Source organism: Oryx dammah, unplaced genomic scaffold (genome assembly GCF_014754425.2).
Source record: "Oryx dammah isolate SB20612 unplaced genomic scaffold, SCBI_Odam_1.1 HiC_scaffold_12, whole genome shotgun sequence".
NCBI lineage: Eukaryota > Metazoa > Chordata > Mammalia > Artiodactyla > Bovidae > Oryx > Oryx dammah.
In genome coordinates this window covers 69,539,105-69,558,607 of record NW_024070196.1, presented here as the reverse complement: position 1 = coordinate 69,558,607, position 19,503 = coordinate 69,539,105, and the positions used below count along the sequence as shown (strand labels likewise).

General features: G+C 50.2%; 1 protein-coding gene across 3 annotated transcripts; it reads right to left on the bottom strand.

Moving 5' to 3' along the window:
* Window positions 1-7,138: 7,138 nt before the first annotated feature.
* Window positions 7,139-16,911, bottom strand: YWHAH (tyrosine 3-monooxygenase/tryptophan 5-monooxygenase activation protein eta). 3 transcript variants are annotated; one of them, XM_040251153.1, is made up of 2 exons: window positions 16,599-16,911; window positions 7,139-8,593 (listed from the first exon to the last, which is right to left on the bottom strand). In XM_040251153.1, exons 1-2 carry the CDS (start codon window positions 16,683-16,685, stop codon window positions 7,940-7,942), a joined length of 741 nt encoding a protein of 246 aa, XP_040107087.1. In that variant the 5' UTR covers window positions 16,686-16,911; the 3' UTR covers window positions 7,139-7,939. The 3 variants fall into 3 exon arrangements, with proteins under 3 accessions (XP_040107087.1, XP_040107089.1, XP_040107088.1); XM_040251155.1 differs by lacking the exon at window positions 16,599-16,911 and adding an exon at window positions 13,982-16,363; XM_040251154.1 differs by lacking the exon at window positions 16,599-16,911 and adding an exon at window positions 11,070-13,957.
* Between the last annotated feature and the right edge of the window lie 2,592 nt (window positions 16,912-19,503).

Sequence of the window (19,503 nt, the reverse complement as noted above, 5' to 3'; positions counted from 1 at the left end):
TCCACTCGGGAGCCTGAGCTGTGCTGCAGGCCAGTCAGGCGACCTGTTGGAGAGAGAGTTTCCCGGCTTCCTTAGAACCCGGGCATCCTGGGCTTCCCAGCTTCAGCAGGGGATGGACACGGCCTCTCAGGGGCAGGCCAGCGCAGAGCTCCACAGTGATGGAAACCTCAATATGCCTAAGTAAGTAAAGTCGCTCAGTCATGTCCGACTCTTTGTGACCCCGTGGACTGTAGCCCACCAGGCTCCTCCGTCCATGAGATTCTCCAGGCAAGAGTACTGGAGTGGGTTGCCATTTCCTTCTCCAGGGGATCTTCCCAACCCAGGGATCGAACCCCAGTCTCCCGCATTCCAGGCAGACGCTTTAACCTCTGAGCCACCAGGGAAGCTCAATATGCCTGGGGCCCCAGAAATCCTGGAGGACTCTTCAGGGACCTGGGGGATCTAAGTGAGCAGGTGGGGACAGGAGCCAATGGGATATTCATTGTGTCTGTACTGAGCCCACACTCGCCTCCACCTACTCCTTCCCCCAACCCCGCTGGTCCTGGCAGTTCACCTGCCAACTCATCTGCCTTCCCAGGGCCTGTGTGGAGTGCAGCGAACTCTGGTGAGCCCCCTAGGTGGCAGCAAAGGACCAAGAAAGTGCTCCCAGAATGGCCTCTTGCTTCAGCCCTAAGCCCAGAAAAGTCTGGAAGGATGAAACCACCTCGCAGAGAACCAAAGCCCAGAAATGCAGGATCGCCTCACATCATGCGATTTGAATTCTGACTTCTGGTCCAGGAGAAGAGACAAAGCGAGAGAGGACAGGCCAACAGGGATGGGCCGGACACCTGCCATCCAAGGGGTCCTCACCTATCTGAAGCTGTTTCCTCACCTGTAGAATTAGGTACAAGAAGGGCACCTGCTCTTACAGGGAACTTTGAGGATTCACTTCTACACTGCATGGAAATCACTTGGTACACTGCCTAACACATGTTAAGTGCTCAATAACTAGTCACATTAATAAACATAAAGCGGCTTCCCACACACCTCCCAAACCATGTCTCTAGCTGCAAACTGGGCGTGACGGTCTTGTTTACTGTGTCAGCTTGGCCAGGTCACCGTCCCCACTTATGCAACTGAACACTAATCTTGGTGTCGTGATGAAGGTAGATGCAATTAAGTCAATTGACTTTAAGGGAGATTATTCTGGCTAATCTGGATGGGCCTGATTCAGTCCATTTGGAAGGACAGAGCTTAAGAACCAAGCAGAGGCTTCCCTGAGGAAGAAGTTATTCTGCCCTTGGACGGTAGCTCCCGCCCTTGGCAGGAGTTCCAGCCTGAACCTCACGATTTCACACTCGGTTCGCTAGCTCCACATTCACATAAGTCAGCTCTTTGCAATAAATCTCTTAATGTGCATCTCCTATTGGTACCGTTTCTCTGGATGAACCCTGATGAATATACGCAGAGGAAGCAGGGGTGAGTGAGCATGTCTGTATATGTGTGTGCTGGCCCAGCCCTCTTGTTAACTCCCCCTTTTTGCAGCTCAAGGTAGCCTGTGTCTTTAGGGTCCTGTCAGTTCAGTCGCTCAGTCGTATCTGACTCTCTGCGACCCCATGAACCGCAGCATGCCAGGCCTCCCTGTCCATCACCAATTCCCACGGTTTACCCAAGCTCATGTCCTTTGAGTCAGTGATGCCATCCAACCATCTCATCCTCTGTCATCCCCTTCTCCTCCTGCCTTCAGTCTTTCCCAGCATCAGGGTCTTTTCAAATGAGTCAGCTCTTTCCATCAGGTAGCCAAAGCATTGGAGTTTCAGCTTCAACATCAGTCCTTCCAAAGAACACCCAGGACTGATCTCCTTTAGAATGGACTGGTTGGATCTCCTTGCAGTCCAAGGGACTCTCAAGAATCTTCTCCAACACCACACTTCAAAAGCATCAATTCTGCGCTCAGCTTTCTTTATAGTTCAAGTCTCACATCCATACATGACCACTGGAAAAACCATAGCCTTGACTAGACGGACCTTTGTTGACAAAGTAATGTCTCTGCTTTTTAATATGCTGGCTAGGTTGGTCACAACTTTCCTTCCAAGCAGTAAGCGTCTTTTAATTTCATGGCTGCAATCATCATCTGCAGTGATTTTGGAGCCCAGAAAAATAAAGTCAGCCACTGTTTCCACTGTTTCCCCATCTATTTGCCATGAGGGGATGGGACCAGATGCCATGATCTTCATTTTCTGAATGTTGAGCTTTAAGCCAGCTTTTCACTCTCCTCTTTCACTTTCATCAAGAGCCATAAGGGTAGTGTCATCTGCATATCTGAGATTATTGATATTTCTCCCGGCAATAGCTGGAGGCTAAAGCAAAACCATGACTGTTTAATAGCAGGGCATGGGGTGGGGGTGTCGACTGGGAGGTCTTACTCCCTTGCACCAACCCTGCCCCCGGGGTTTATCCTCATGGGTGTGAACTGCTTGTTTCCAGGCTTTTTCTAAGATGCCCTTTTCCCAAGGGAGGCCAGGCTCATCTTCCTCCACCTGCAGCAGGCGTAGGATTGGAAGGAGGAGTGCAAACTGTGCTGTCTTCCCGGGAGCCAGCTGGTGAAGAGGAGGCTTCTCCCTCGGCCATCAGCCAGTCCTCGTATCCTTGCCCCGCCTCTCCCACCTCCGTCCCACAGGCCATGTGTCACGCACACACCCACACTCCCACCCTCCTGCCCTCATCCTGATAGCTGCTGACACCCATCCATCCAGTCTATACTGGAGAACCATTCTGACCGCTTTACTCACTTCATTCAGCCTCAGCACAAATCAATGGGGTGGGAACGCCTACTGTCATTATCCCCATTTTACAGAAGGAGAAGCTGAGGCACAGAGGTCACTCCTCCTGGGGAGAGCAGCCTGGGGAAGGGCCCTAAAGCACAGATGATAGTGGCGAAAATGAAGAAGGTGGCCCTCGGAAATCCTGTCAGCTCCGTCTCCCAAATACATGCTCCTTATCCTCCATCTGCCTGCCATCACCCAGCTCCCCCGCACCAATCTCCCTCCTGGGCAAACTGCTCCCCTACTCTGCCTCACGTTGCAACCAGATTTTGAAGATGCAAACAGGATTGTGTCTCCTGCTCTTCTAAACACAACCACGGGGCTGCCCAGCGCTCTGGGAGCCTCTCCTCTCTCATTTCCTGCCTGCCCACTCCCTCCTGCCCTGCAGTCTGACAGCGTCCTTTCCATTCTTGGTGCTCTGCACACTCCCTTTGCAGATGCTGTTCCCTCTGCCAAACAGACTTCTCCCCACCTACCCCATCCCACCCCCCGTACCAGGGCCCCTCCTGCCCCAGCTGCTTCAGGCCCCCGTGGTGAGCCCACCCCTGGGGCTCTGCGCCTTCCCTTCTGAGCACTGCATTCAGTCTGCACTGCAGCACTCATCTGGTGACTGCGTGTCGCCCCAGCCCCCCACCACACACACACACACACACACACACACACCCGAGTTCTGTTAGCTGGGTTTTGCTCACTGTGGTATAACCAGTGCCTACATACCGAAGAGCAGATTCCATGCTTGTGGGATGAACCACAGGTGAGGAAGTAAGGCCAGGCACTAGCCTGACCTAGGCGGGAGCCACATGCCCCGGTTCACTGGGGGAGGCCATTCTCTTGTCATCCAGTGTAACAATCACAGTGCCCTTATTTGCTCCCCAATGTCCCAATTTGGTGACATATTAAATAGTCAGCCTAGTTATTAGAAAGGAGAAGGGCTTTATCCCAGAGCTTCTTTTCCAGCCCCCATATTGGCTTTCCATTTTTTTCCCTACAGGCCCAAAGCTTTTACATCTGGTTCTTGAGATCTTTGTAATAGCTCCCTACATTGTCCCCTCAAGCCCCCAGAGATACATCAGAATTCTATTTGCCCATTTTACTGCAGAACTATCCTCCTGGAGGGTTGCCATGGTGACTGAATGATGTCACTGCCTTAGAAACTGTTGCCCAGGAGATGAGTGAGGTCACTTCCAGGAGATGATTGCCATGGAAACCCTCTTGGTGGAACTAGGGGGTGGCCAGAAAAGCAAAGTGGGGTGTGGAGGGCGGATGCAAAAGGGACAAATGTGAAGGGCGGAAGGAAAAGGGAGGGGGAAAGCAGGAAAAAGGCCAGGAAGAAGATGGGGACCATCCCAGAGCAGTTGAAAATAACAGAATCATAGACTCTCCAAAATGCAAAAGTACCCAGAGACCACCCCAAGCATCCGGTTCGTTTTTAGAGGCTGCTGAGAGGTCAGGACACGCTCAAACCAGTTTATAGGTGATGTTAGAACTCAGCTCAAGGACTCATGACTCTTTGGTTTTTCTTTTTCTTTTTCTTTTTTTTTTTTGGCTACACCACTAGGCATACAGAATATTAATCTCCTGACCAGGGATCAAATCCGTGCCCCTAGCATGGAATCTTAACCACTGGACTGTCAGGGAAGTCTCGACCCTGTTTCTTAAGTGGGTCATTGGTAGATTTGGGTGTGGAAATGAAGGATTCCTTCTGTTCACTTTTCAAAATTTTGGTCTCAGGTCAGTCATTTACTCATGAAGTCAACCAATTCTTACTCTGAGCTGTGTGCTAGGCCCTGAGAACTTGAGTGATATCTTTATCGTTATTGTATTATGTTTGTTTGTATCCCCCCACTAATTTTAGCCCCACCAGGACAGGTAATTCACCAAGGTATCCACCCCCAGCACCCTGACCAGTGCCTACCACATGGTAGGTAATGGGTTGTTGACGAGACAGGAGATAAATGCCATCGTGTGGTGCAGACCCACAGGACAGGAGCCCAGCAGGGAGCTAAAGATGGAGGAATCCACTGTCAAGTCCGTTTTCCCACAAGCTGTGAAGCGCTTAAATCATTCCTATCTCCCAGGGTCTCTGTAAACTCAAGAGACCATGTACTTAAGTGTCTGGAACACCGAAGGTGTTCAAAATGATTGTGCCCATCAGCCTAACATCTGCGTTTTGTAACAGAAGACCATCTACTCGGTCCCACCCAGCTGTGACTCAGTGCCTGTGCCTGCCCCATACCTGGGGAGGCAGGGGAGGGGGGCGGGGGTCCTTCTGAGAACAGAGGACTCCCTTGGCCTCTGGCAGGGCCCAACAGCGGAATGCAGCCTACTTTGCAGAACCAAGCAGCGCCCTGAGCTCCCCAATCCCAAGTCATCTGAGATGGCCAAGTATTTACCCGACAATAGCGCCATTATCAAGAATCCTCCCCTTTCCTCCAAATCAAACAAATGGACCTTTGAGGAGTTAATGAAAATCTGAGCATTAGCACCAATACACTGAGATGTTCCTTGCCAAGTGTATTTCATTGAACCGTAAGTGAAATATTAAAAGCACTGAAAAGTGCCCCAGAACAAAATGTGTGTGATGTCCATTTTTTCTTCTCAACCCCAAGATTGTAGCCCAGTGAAAACACCACCATGAACAAGGATTCTGGGGATCTGAATGCTTATTTCGGTTCTGTGTGACTTTGCAGTGTGACTCTATTCATTTCTCTGGTCTCACTTCCCCTGCGGTAACACGAGATGACCCTATTTCATTCCATCAGTTTATCTTGACAAGCTTTTTCTCTTTTTCCTTTGATCTTGACAAGTTTTAAAACATCAGAGCATGCAGAACTGGAAGGAAGCCTTTGAGACCACACAACAGAGATGCTTTCAGCTTTACATCACGTGCAATTTCAGGTCCTCTCAAAGAACCCTGTTTATTATTTGTGGGGCTGACTGGAATTGTGTGTCCATACTTCCCCACACCCTGTTCCCAGACCCAAGAGGATGCCTTGCACATGGTACTCGAGTTGAATTAAAACTTATATTCCAAATTCTATGAGGGACCCAAACCTAGAAGGTTGTCAGCTGCCTAGGGCCCACTGGAGGGCAGTTAGGACTCTGAATCAGAGACCGTGGACGAAGACAGCCTTAGGTCATGGGCAGAGGCTGTCCTGTGGCACCAGCTGATTCCAGAGGTCCGCCAGCTCTGCACCTCTTTCCTCCCCCTGTAAGGGAACAAAACTTTTCATAAGACGGCTGTGAAGTGAAAATGGGAGTGCTTTTTCTAAATCCCTTTTTGTGAGGGGCATTCCTAATGTAAGAAGTTATAATGTTTGAAGTATTTTCATCAGACAAGTGCCTTAGCCACAAAAAGCTTGTAGCTTTAAAATACCTGACCTACTAATTGAAGCAAAACTCAGTAATGGTTTTTGCTAGCAATTAGGTCAACCTGAAATAGCTTCCTGAAGACTACTCATTATCATGTGGGTCTATCCAGATGAGAAAATAGGTTAAGTATCCAAGCTGACGAGTTCTGTGCTCCACCACAACACAGGACCGAGGACAGAGACTGGGCATGCCATCCTCACCAGCCTAGCGGTAAGCTTCAATCAGAAGGCCCTAAGGTGCTTAGGGCCTTCATGTAACGGAACCAACCCGCTCGACAAGCATATCCAGTCCCGAGTACCAGGCTGGTGGTGCCAGAAATCATAAGGGGCTGGAGTTCAAGGGTGAGCTGGTGACATAAGGCTTCAGGAGTGGCCTGGGGAGGACGCAGATGGGCAGGGGGAGGAGGGGTGCGGGGAGTACACTAGGGACCAGGCCTTTCTTGTTCTTAAAACTCAGAGGGAGTTCTGTTACCCTACTTTAAAGAATACTCAGAGCTTTTTTAATAATGACTGCTAAAGATTGTACTGGGTATCCAAGCTGTGTCCCTAATTAACATTTTATTCCACGTACTACATAAAAAATATTAAGAAAAGTGGTGAACATGTACCTACTTTGTGTGTTAAAAAGCAACCAGCGTTCTGTGGGGTGGCTGGAGCTACACCCTTGAAGGCAGACACACAGCCATCTTCCAGACGGGCTGTGCCTCAGAAGACGCACTAGGGTCTCCCTTTAAAGGAATCAGCAACAGGAAGAGGGGACCAGAGAGGCCACAGTAGCTGGGTTCAGAGAAAATTACTTAAAATTCATGAGTCTTATGTGTATGCTGCAAAACCTGTGATGGAATCAGAGGGCACAGACTCCCTATGCCAGAAATGCTTTGGAGTTTGGAGAGATCAAATCAGGATTCAGAGCGGGGAGCTGTGACAGCTCTTCAAGAGTGAGAGAAATGAAGACCATACGCGTAGAGGTAATATTCCCCAAAGCAGCATTTTTATTTACCCACTGAATTCCAAAACATTTAATTTAGGAGTCTGGCATTTCATAATCGCCCATCTTGAGTGACATGGGCTGACACACACGGTGCTGTCAGGATACACAAGGACGATAGCCAAAGAGTTACAAAAAATAAATCCATGATTCTTAAACAATTGCAACCAAAAAAAAAAAAAGTTACAGGTATCAAAACTTTAGATGCATTGCATTGAAAAGAAGGTTTGTGCACATCATAATTTAAAGAGGCAAACAAGGTGCTACTGAAACCTCACGTTAAAGTTTATTATTAAGCTGATGGAAAGGAGCAAGTGGTCTCTCGTCCAGGCTTCCCTTAATGGTTTTCCATTAGCTAAGAAAGAAGAGGGAGGGGTGAATTCACTTTTGCATGCACAGATGTACTGCTTTAACAAAACACTAGCAGCTGGTTTGAAGTGGACCATTTAAATACCAACTGTAGCCTGTGTGGCTAATTCTCCTCTCTAACTTTCTGAGGCTTTCGCCTGCAATTCACCTAGACAGGCAAGCAAACGAAAATGCCTCCTTCAGAACGCACCTGTCTGCACAATCCAAAAAGGGAGCTCCTGTGGGCTCAAAGCAACCGTCAGTCCAGCAATGCCCATGAATTAATTTATCTGGAACTGCTTCCCGGGGGCGGAGAGCAGGTCTGAGTAGCTGTGCTGCCGTACAGATAGGTTGAGCACTGGATACTTAGTGAGTGTGGCGAGAGGGGACTGGTGGTGGCGGGGCGGGGGCGGGGCGGGCCAAGGCGCTCAGTTGCCTTCTCCGGCTTCCTCGTCCTGCTGGTCGCTCGTCCAGAGGGTGAGGTTGTCTCGCAGCAGCTGCATGATGAGCGTGGAGTCCTTATAGGAATCTTCATTTAGTGTGTCCAGCTCGGCTATGGCGTCGTCGAAGGCTTGTTTGGCTAGGAGGCAGGCCTGCTCGGGCGCATTCTGGATCTCGTAGTAGAACACGGAGAAGTTGAGGGCCAGGCCCAGCCGGATGGGGTGTGTGGGCTGCATGTGCTCCTTGCTAATCTCGAAGGCTTCCTTGTAGGCCGCCTCCGAGGCCTCCACCACACTGTTCTTCTTCTCGCCAGAAGCCACCTCGGCCAGGTAGCGGTAGTAGTCACCCTTCATCTTCAGGTAGAAGACCTTGCTCTCATACTGGAAGTCATTGCAGTTCTTGATGAGGAACTTGTCCAGCAGCGCCAGCACGTCGTTGCACACCGTCTCCAGCTCCTTCTCAATCTTCTCCCGGTAAGCCTTCACCTTCTCCAGCTTCTTCTCATTCCCATCAGCCATGGTCTTCTGCTCGATGCTGCTGATGACTCTCCAGGAAGACCGCCGGGCACCAACCACGTTCTTGTAGGCCACGGACAGGAGGTTTCGGTCTTCATTGGAGAGAGGTTCATTGAGCTCAGTCACCTGCAACATCCCCAAAAGATAAACACTGAGACCCAAGTTCAAAAACCTGGGAGAGAGATCCTCCCTTCAACCCCGTCAACAAGCCTCCTGAAAAACAGGATTATGTGGTACTTCCCTGGTGATCCCATTGTTAAGATTCCATGCTCCCAATGCAGGGGGCACAGGTTCAATCCCTTGGTCAGGGAACTAAGATGCCACGTGCCACACAGTATGGACAAAAAATATCCAAAATGAAACAGGATTACAGAGAGGCCACTCAGGAAAAACCAACTGGACAAGGACCCTATCTCAAGGGAGACTGCAGTCTAACAGAAGAGGCAGATACCAACTCAAAATTATTAGCAGTAAGAACTTTGAGAGAGTCACAACTCAGGCCTTGTGCCAAGTTCTTAAAAAGTGAAACAAGCAATTGTCTATCAACACTTCCCTCCCCAATAAATCCCAGACAAAATATAAACACCCTCCCTCTCCTAACTTCCCCCATTTCCCTATCCCCAGGACTCTTCCTCTTCTGCTACAAGCCCTTAGCTGGGGATGGCCTCCCCCTCTGCCCAGTCCATCAACCCCACCACACTTCATTCTCCACAGCTACAAGACTCCCCGACATTCCCCAGGAGGGTTACCCACAAGCTGGGCTCCTCGGTACCACCACACAGATAGGAGTGGTGTCCACACAGGTCTGAAGTAATCCCCTATTCTCTACTCGTCCACATTCCCCGGTCCTTCAAGACCTGGAACCCCACTGGTGTTCTCCAAGGACTGCCTTTAGACACTCACATACTCATATCGCTTTACTACAAGTGTAAAATATGGAAGCAACCCATATAAATCAAAATTTTATCTCAAATACTATGACAAATCTCAAAATGCCTGAATCCTTTAGAATGACACTTTTCTAGGACAATATTGCATAAAACAAAATGCGAGGCAAGAATAGAATTTGGAAAGCTCCTCAGATCTTCCAGTAGGCAAATCCCAACTAAGGCCACTTGATACTAAAGTGCAAGTGACATCCATAAGGAGTCACTACATAATATACTTCATCCTGTGACCAATAAAACTGCTTTTGTTGGACTATTGCAAAGAAACCTCAAGATACATCCCCAGAGTATATCATTAAAATTGAGTGCGTACCTGAAATATTTATATATCACACAGTGTTTGTACAAGAGGCAGTATCATTATTCAGAAAAGTACTAAGACATCTGGAGCACAGCCTGAGCTAGTTGTGTGAACTTCAACAGAACACAACTTTTCTGGGCATCAAAAGTCAAATTAGTGAAGCCAGCCCAAACAACCTCCAAGGACTTCTTCAGCTCTAAAATCCTAGGATTGTTTTTCCTGAGCAACAATAACAGGTGTGGTTAAGGCCTGAGGTCGGTAGTATAACATGTGGGTGTATCTGTGGGTCCCAGGAATCCACAGGTCTGATCCTTTCTCCATCCAGAATAAACCGCCAAAAAAGGCTACTGGGCAATATTTGTAATGACGCCTTCACAAGAAACACTAGTGCCCAGGAGTGTCAGTGTTTATGTAACGATCACCTGGTCGCCTGCCAGCCTGAATGAATCACTATCGGCATCAGCTGAGTGTGACTAACAGCTAAACAAGCATTGTTCTCAGAACCCCAGCCAGGGCCTAACTAGGAAACAACTGCATATGTTTAAATATAGTGTTTTTTAATACTCCTGGATTACAACTTGGCTAACAAAAGGAAACTTATGGGAGGAAGATAGCTTTATTACTTGATCAGATAACTACAGAAAATTGGGAGTTTTCCCCAGATTGGAAAATTATAGACTGAAGTGAAATCCAATGGCCTGTTGTAAAACAAGATTTACAGCCAGTCTTGGCTGTTGACACTTACTGCAAATAACCTTCGCTAATGTTTGCTAGTGCGAATTCTCAACACTTTAACTTCCAAAATACAGGAGCCAGGATACTTAAAGACAAGTCTGGTCACCCACTGAGAGGGGCAGATCCTGAGGGCAACGCGATGCAGGGCAGGAAAGTAGGAACTGCTGGTCCCAACCAACCATCACACGAGCCCAGCAGGACAGCCACCTGTGGACTCCGCGGAGATGACTCCTGCATCTCTAGGATCCCAAGTTTCCAAACAGCTAATCAGGAACAGACAGACAGGAGAGGCCTAGACAAGGATTCTCGGCCTTCTTGCTCCTCCGATGCTGGTCCCAACACTCTCATGTCCATCACATGCCAGCTGTGCCCAATGCAGCGCCTCCCCCAACACTAAGTCCTCACATGGCCATGCCAGCTTTGAGGGACTCCCCGACCTCTGCTCACTGACCCTCTGCCGTCTGGTTCTCCTGCCCAACTCCCCACCCCAGGTAATCCTACTTAGATGCTTCCTGAAAACCTTAAGACTGCTGAACCTTTCCCATTTGGGAAGGCTCTGCCCCCACCTCCTTTGAGGACTGGCCTCCCTGCCAGTCATTCTGCTCCTGTGTGTCCTCACCGTAGAGCCTCTGGCTGCACCAGCTCCCTTCACCCCGTTCTGCTCCGGACCACATGGCATTTCTGAAAGCATCCAATGACCTGGCCAGTTACCAATTTATTTATCTTCCTGTGACACCACTGGCTTATTCAACAATCCCCAAGGGCCTCCTCCCACTAACTCAAAGGGCAATAAGCTATGTGTTTGTGAGTAAAAATAGACCCGCTGCCAAAAATAGCACATGAACTATTTGGGAAAACTTAAAGTTCTCAATCTGGGAAACATCCAACCTCAAAAGTAACACTGAACAAACAAATTGGAAAAAAAAAAAAATCCCCTGAGCTGCCAGACCACATGGCTCAAGCTGAGGTTTAGATACTCCTCCTCCCCGAGAAGCCTTCTCAGCCTTCATGGCCACACACACACTCCTACCACTCATTACAGCCACCCACACCTGCATGCTACCAACAAGCTTGCTTTTGATATAGAAGTTTACAACAGGAAAAAAAAAATCCTCAAGAACAATTACATAAACATAACCACATGATAGTCTTTAAGCTTCTTTGGCAGAACCCTATATAGATTTTTAAAAAAGAAGTGACCTTGAAAAATGAAAGCTTTTTTTTTTGGCTGATTCTTTCCCAAGTCAATGCCCCCCAAAGTGAAGATTCTGCCTGGTGCCCCACTGGCAAGGCACCCATCATTGGTCTCCACTTGCCCTGACCTGGAAGGACCACCTTCTGTCCTCACCAGGGAGAAGCCGCAGGTCCTGCAAGGCCAGGAAGGGACCCGGCTTTGAGCTCGCAGCAGGTGAGTTCAGGTAGTGACTATTTCCTCTAAGCTCACTATCCCGGTCAAAATAGCTACCCTTGTATCATTAAGAAACCACCTTTGTCTTGTTCTGGGCTTAAGGAGACATTTTCATGGGCCATGACTGGCATTAAATACAACCCCATCTGAACAGGGTTACTGCACACTACTGCCCTGAGGCACCAGGTCCGAAATCTTCAGAAGCTGTGCAGGTTCCAACCACAGAAGTGCCAAAACCCACCACTAAGGAGGGGACGCCACTGCAGGGTGAGGAACAGGAGGGGCAGTTTCCACCGGCTTCGACCTGGACACGTGGGAGAATCTGACCAATCTAAACACTGAAACCTAGGCGGTCTCTAGGCTTGTAAAATATACTAAACACAATATGGAGAAACAATCTCTTAAAACTATAATTTAACATAGTCTTGCACTTCTCAATTCATAGCAGGAACTCAAATTAATACTTTGCTTCCTAAGCTTAAAAAAAAAAAAAAACGGTCTTTAAGAGACCAAGCATAATCCAGTTATGTTCCCCTGCTGTAGCTAAGACCCATAAGTGGCAGATTCTGTCTTTAATTAAACTTGGCATAAATGACTTCTATCTAATGGAGGGAATTATTTGTTCAGTAAGCCCACTTATGTGACTGGCTCGGAACTTAAGTGACCAATGATGACAATGGCTAAAGGACCAGAAAGTATACGAGAAAGAACCGTGATCCCTCAGCCTCTTGGGGCATCATCACTGGGTTAAAGGGAGAGCTCTAAACTTGAGAGCCGAAATCTTCACTTTACAGCTTGACCTTGAGGAAATTCATCTCTTCAAATCTCATTTGTAAAATGGAGTTAGTTAACAGGATCCATCCAGAGTTGTTCTCAAGAGTAAATGAGAACGTACACATGGAATCAGACACCCTTTACTGAGTGCCTAATAGGTAAAATGGTAAATTTAATAAACCTGATGAACTGTAACATGGAACACACACTTGGGGTATCCCCCCCATCATTATTTCTGAACAAGTGTGACACTGAAGTCTTATCACTAATATTAAGTTCCAGACAAAGATGAGAAAATACATTTTTGTTTTAAAGGAAAGGTAGGGTTTTTGACAGTGGGAGCTCTTTTGGGGATAATTTAGCAACCCCAAATCCAGATGGGGACAGCTCATGTCAATGCAGCAAAGCTATGTAAACTGCTCACCAAGTGAATGTCTTTTAACTGAGAATACTGCAGGACTAATGCAGAGCCTTCTTCCTTCCTCAGCCGTTAAGACAAAGTGATACTTACACGGGCAGCACGGCTTGCTGGTTCACGCACATTTCCAATGGTAGTACCAAGGTGGCTGTATGATGCCATGCAGATCACAGTCCTAGTCCACCTCAGAATCACCCCGTTTCCATATCTGCAACTTGGGTTAAGTCCCAGCCTAGGACGCTCAGCCGTGCTCTCCTTTCACAGACCACTTGCTGACTCCCTACTTTCTGAGATCTTACAGCTATGGCACTGGGCTGGGCCTCAAAAGCTGCAGCTTCGTTGCCTGCGCTTAAGATTTCTACAGCCTTCAAGTCCTTCAGGTGTATTTCTCTCCATCCTTTGTCAATGACTGTGCAACAATATTAGAACACACCACGCCATCCCAAATAATTTTGACATTTTGTAACTTCATGATTGCTACCTCCGTTTCAGTATGGATGACTAAGGGTCGTGACATGACTGAATGATGTCTATCCATGAGTATTCACTAGAAATCTATCTGATTAATTACTCTTTCCTTCGATCACTTAGATTTATGCACTAATATTTTTATCCCGCATTATGGGATTATCTCATAGTTCTCATGAAACTAGGCTCATTTTATGAGGTGATGAACTGTATAATAAGGTCATTTCTAAGCCTGATCTGAAAAGGACTTGGGTTCCAGAATCTTTCACAACTTTTCTTTCCACTGTTCCACTCTATGTAAGCAGCTAGGTGTGAGATGAGCTGGAAGACATACCTTTACTTAACTTCAAAAACATTTCTTGCCTCTTCAAATTAGGGGATGAGGCAGGGAACTGCAGCTCTCAACTGATGTGAACAAACACCTTTGTTTTCAACATGAGTGATTTTTTTTTTTAGGCCTTACCGACACCATCCTCCAGGTGACGCTGGTAGCATAAGGAACATCAGTCATTACAGGCAGGCAATATTATTAGGTACCATTTAGATGATAAAGGAAACAGAAAACAAGTTAGAAAAATGAAAGCTAAAAACCCACTTGACAGTAACATCAACATAGCTAGTTTTGCACTTCAGAGGACCAGGAGACAGGAGCTTGTGAGCTCCAAGGTCACAGAGTGGCCACATCAGAGCATTCCCTCACGCAGCTGCCTTACAGCCGTCTACTTACCTGCCCTAAAGAAAACCCCCATAAACCCAGAGAGTTAACAGAATCCCAAATCCTCCCAAAAGCTGTATTTCAGGCCTAGGATATTAGTGAAATAGGGACTAAGCCTTCTAAATAACATTAAAAATTTAACGTTCAAACGTCAACTTAGGTAAAATGTGAGAAAGTTTTCCACTGACCTTGCTGAGTCCTTTCTAATAAATATATCCATTAATTTAGATGAGAAAAAAAAAATTTAAGAAACAGGCATATTGACCAAAAAAGTTCTCGTTTTAATAGTATTTACCTTGAGGGACTGGTCTCACAATTCTGAGATGACATAATTAGAGCTTGGACTGAATTTTCAGGAGCCTATCCAACCCACCAATCATTTCTGATACCGATGTGATGTTTCCAATACACGTTTGCAAAATCCTACCTTAATGTCTCATAGAAAATCTGTGGACACAAGTAGGAAGCTACAGGAAAGCATTTTTCAAGCCTGCTTACAAAGAGCAGAAAACCAATTATTTTTTCTCTGCAAACTCTATCCCTTTCCTGTTACATCTGTGCACTCTCTCCTTACTTCTCATTTCAAATTTCCTGTTTCCCACAGCTCTACAACTGCCTTCTAGTCATTTCCCCTTAATCTCAATCACTTTGTTTCCAGCTCTTTTTAGTCCTCAAAAGGCTTCTAACATTGCAGTCTTCAGGTCCCACTGGCAGGACAGGTGAGGGCCTCACTAAAACGTCCAGAGAGCAGCCTCAGCCCCAGTGCCACTCAGCAACTAGGGAGAAGAGGCACACTTTAGTGTGGCTTGCTGAGTGGACAGAAGTGGCTCTGTCCCAAAGATTAAGCTCAGGACTCCTTGCGAGGAAATGCACTCATAGTCAATCTTATTTCTGTAAAATCTGCTAAATTATTAAATCTTTTTTTCATTTTCTTATGAGACCCTCAGAGTTACATAGACTTCAGGTTCCAAGCTACATCGCGGCTGGTGTGGATGAAAAGCTCCTTCTTATCTAGCCCATAACACCCTGCTTGGGCTCAAGTGGAGATAACCAAGGAGTCAACAAACGGGCGGTGGTGATGGTAGTTTCCAGACACCTGGTTCACGGTATGATGTGGATGACATGGAAAAAGATAATGCTTCAAGTACCCTCCTTACCTGGATAATCCTAAATTTGGACCCCAACAACAGATTTCACAACAGATTTTGTATTAACAAAAGCCTTAAAAGGAGCTTTTCACATGACTCTGAAATTTTAGAAAGCCAGTGTATTTGAGGATTTTTCAGTACCAAATCCCCTCCCAAGCCAGGAAAAAAGGGCAAAGGAGCTAAATAACCCAGGACAGTCATTCTTGACCTTAAACCCACTGGCACTTGCCTTGAGGGATGGGTCAAGGGCAGCTCTGAGTCCCACCCCCCGAGTATCTGAGTCTGCAGGTCTAGGGTGGGGCCCCAGCAGATCCGCCCCGTCTCAGGAGGTTGTGCGCTGGGTGAACAGGGCAGGTTGCCCACTGTGGCTCTAGCCCTGTGACCTTGACGCAGAGAGAGATTCATTTAGAGAAGACGTGAAATACTACAAGGAGACAGAACAGTGAGGGGGTCGCTGGAACTCTAGGTCTCAGACACGCAGGTGGTGTCTAATCCAAGGCACTGGCCAGGGTGTGGCCGGCCACGATTCCTTCCCCGGAAACGGAGCTGCAGGCGGGTCTCCGAGGATCTCGAGAGGGCAAAGGCACATGGGTTCGGCTGGCCCAGGAGTCGCATCCCGTTTAGGGTTACAGGCAGACGGGAGCAGCATCCGACATGGGAGGGGGCCCCACGCCCTCGCCTGACTGCAGGGTAGGGGTCTCGGCACACAAAGCGGACCCCGGGGGTGGGAGGATGGACCTAGAGCGGTTCAGGCGAGCAGAACGAAAGCGCATCGGGATTACAGCGACTTCGGGTCGTGGCAGCGGAAACCAGTGGAGACAGGGCGCCACTCACTAGGTGATTCTTTATTACAAGTTTGGGTGCGTGGAGGAAAGCGAGAGGGGGTGCCCCAGCCTGGCGGAACGGGCCGGAGGAGGAATGCGGCTCCCCCACGCTCCCCCGGGCACCCTCCCCCAGTCGGGGCTCCAAGCTGGGGTGCCGCGCCCCCCGTCCGCCCGCCGGATCCCCGCTGCGCCCCCTCCCTGGAGACCCCACCCCGCCCCGCCGCAAGAAATGGCGGGACGCGCGGCGGGCGCGGGAAGAGAGGGCTGCGGGCCGGCGGCCGCGCCCAGGCGGGCGGCGGGCTCGCCCCGGGCCCGAAGGGGCTGCCGCCGGGCCGCCCACCCCTCCCCTACGCCGGGCCCCCGGCCGACCGCCCGGGCTCCCGGCGCGCTCACCGCCTTCATGGCGGAGGCCATGTCGTCGTAGCGCTCCGCCTGCTCGGCCAGCCGCGCCCGCTGCAGCAGCTGCTCGCGGTCCCCCATGTCGCTGAGCCCGGCCTCGCCTCGCTTCCCGCTCCGCTCGCTCGCCCGCGCGTTCTCTCCGGTCGCCGCGGAGGCCGCCGCCGCGCACGCGCACTGGCTTGCCGGCCGGCCGAGGCTGCAGGCAGCAGGCAGCAGGAAGCGCCTCTCGCCCTCTCGCTGGCTCGCCCGGCGCTCTGTGGCTTGCGCCGCGGACGCCGCCGAGGGAGGACAGGCGGCCGCGCGGGGGGGGATGGGAGGACGGGAGGACGCCTGCGCAGTGGGAGCGGCCGGGCCGGGCGGCGCGGAGCGGCGCGAGTGGGAGGGGGGAAGGGCGGCCCGGCCCTAACGGTCTATTTCAAGGTGACGTCACCTTCTATAAATAGCTGCGGCCACCGCCCCGCCCCAGAGTCGCGCAGGCGCCGTGCGAGTGCTGCATTTTACCGCCGCAGAGGTGGAGGTGCGAGAGGGGAGACCCGGGGTGGGGACTGCGGAGCCGCGCGGCGGGCCGCGGTAACAGAGGCCCCGCAGGCCGCGCACTGTCACGGCCCCAGCCAGAAAGGCGGCTCGGAGTTCAGGATAGACGTCCGGCTTGAGGAGGGACCCAAAAGCAAATACACTTAGTGCTTGGGAGAGCCAGGAGACCGCGTGCCCGAGGGGCGGGCGGACAGACGCGCGCCCGCCCAGCCTGGCGGTTGGGCTTCTGTGGGCCACACCCTGCGCTTGGGTCCGCGCTGGCCGGGCGGGGTGGGGTCCAGTCTTCGGGGACGGCCCCACGCACATTCACTCACGGGGTCCCCGCCCTGGGACGTGGCCTTGTCCCTTCCACCACAGGAGGAGGGACTGAGAGGCCCCGCTGGAAGGGGTAACACCACACACCTGCTAGGAGCTGGCCTGGTGCTATAGGCCCTTGCAGGCACGATGCTATTTAATGCTCACAACCCCACCCCCATGGGCGCTGCTGGCCTCCCCATCTTTCAAAGCCAGAATAGTGACGTCTTCAAGGTTACACCGCCTGTAAGTTGTGGCACGATTCCCCCTGTGGGAAAGAGGAGAGTGGACCAGCTGTTCACTGAGCCCAGTCCTGGCGTTCCACGCCGAGGACCCCTGGTGCCAGGCTCTGGGCAAGGGAGGAAAATCCCAGTGACTGAAGCCTGGCCAGACTTAGGAAAACATGCCAAGGGAGGTGCAGGAAAAGGGAGGGGCCTTTTGCTCGCTGAGGATCTTATTGAGTACCTACTGCATGCTCAGCGCTGGGGAAAGGAGTAGCTACAGAGTAGGATACAGTGCCTGCCTCTGAGAATCAGAGACCTAAGTACTCGAGAGCAGGTGGGCCAGACGTTGAAGGAGGTGAGTCAGGGAAAAGGTCTTAGGGAGTGGGGTCCCAGCAAGGGCGAGGGCTTGGCACTGAGGAGAGAGGCCTGGCAGTGGGACCTGAGGCTGAACAGAACAAGATCATGGAGTGTTTTCAATGCCAGACTGAAGATCTGAGGCTTTACCCTTGGGTGATTGAAAAGTACCAGAGGCACGGAAGAGATATTTTGGGTCCAGATTCTTGCTCCGCAGAGTCACATGCATTAGAATGGAGAGGAAGGGGACTTCCCTGGTGGTCCAATGGTTGGGACACCACGCTCCCGTTGCTGGGGCCAGGGTTCCATCCCTGGTCAGAGAACTAGATCCCACACGCCACAACTAAGACCTAGCGCAGCCAATAAATATTTTTTACAAGGTGGGAGGGCCTCCCTGGTGGCTCAGTGGTAAGGAATCCATCTGCCAATGCAGGAAGCATGGGTTCGATCCCTGATCCTGGAAGATCCCACATGCCATAGAGCCAACTAAGCCTGCCTGCCACAACTATTGAGCTTGTGGTCTGGAGCCTGGGAATTGCAACTACTGAGCCCATGTGCCCTAGAGCCTCCGAAACAAGCCACTGCAGTGAGAAGCCCACACACTGCAGCTGGCGAGCAGCCCCACGCACCACAACTAGAGAGAAGCCAGAGCAGCAACAAGGACCCAGTGCAGTCAAAGCAGAAATAAATGCTAAAAATTATTTTAAAAGAAGGGGGAGAGAGGGACTGTAGAGCGGGCCTTCTCTTTACCACCTGCAGAACTAGACTTGAACTGTTTGAAGTACTGTAGGATAGGAGAGATCCTGGAATGTCAGAGCTGGCAGGACCCTTAGATTCACCACTGTCTGACCCCTCATCCTGCATCAGGGGAGAGGGAAGTCTCGGGGAGGAGGGGCTGGCCCCAGTTTGCACAGCCAGCAGAGCCAGGGCCTCCACACTAGGTCTTCTACCTCCTGGGCTGCCTTCTTCCTGCTGTGATGTTGCAGTGAGGACCCATGACACAGCATTTAGTGTATGTCTGGAAGGAAGCCCCCACCCCAGGCTTCGCCCTGCTTTGAAGAGTCGCCTTTGCTAACTACAAATGGAACCAGGCTGACCTTTCCCGTAGTGAATATCTTTAAAGTGTGTGATGAGTGACTGTTAATTGCTCAGTTGTGCCTGACTCTTTGTGACCCCATGGACTGTAGCTCCCTAGGCTCCTCCGTCCCTGGAATTCTCCAACCAAGAGTAGTGGAGTGGTTTTGCTATTCCCTTCTTCAGGGGATCTTCCCAACCCAGGGATTGAACCTGGTTCTCCTGCATTGCAGGCAGACTCTTTACTGTCTGAGCCACCAGGGAAGCCCAGAGAGTAAGAGATACTAATTTATGGTACATCGTGGGCCCCAAGAGGGTGGGTTCCCGTGAGAGGCAGGAGGAGGGCAAGCACTGAGGGGTGCTTCCATAGCTCCTTCCAGTCCTTAAACGGATTTGAGCCCTTCCGGCTTCCGATCATG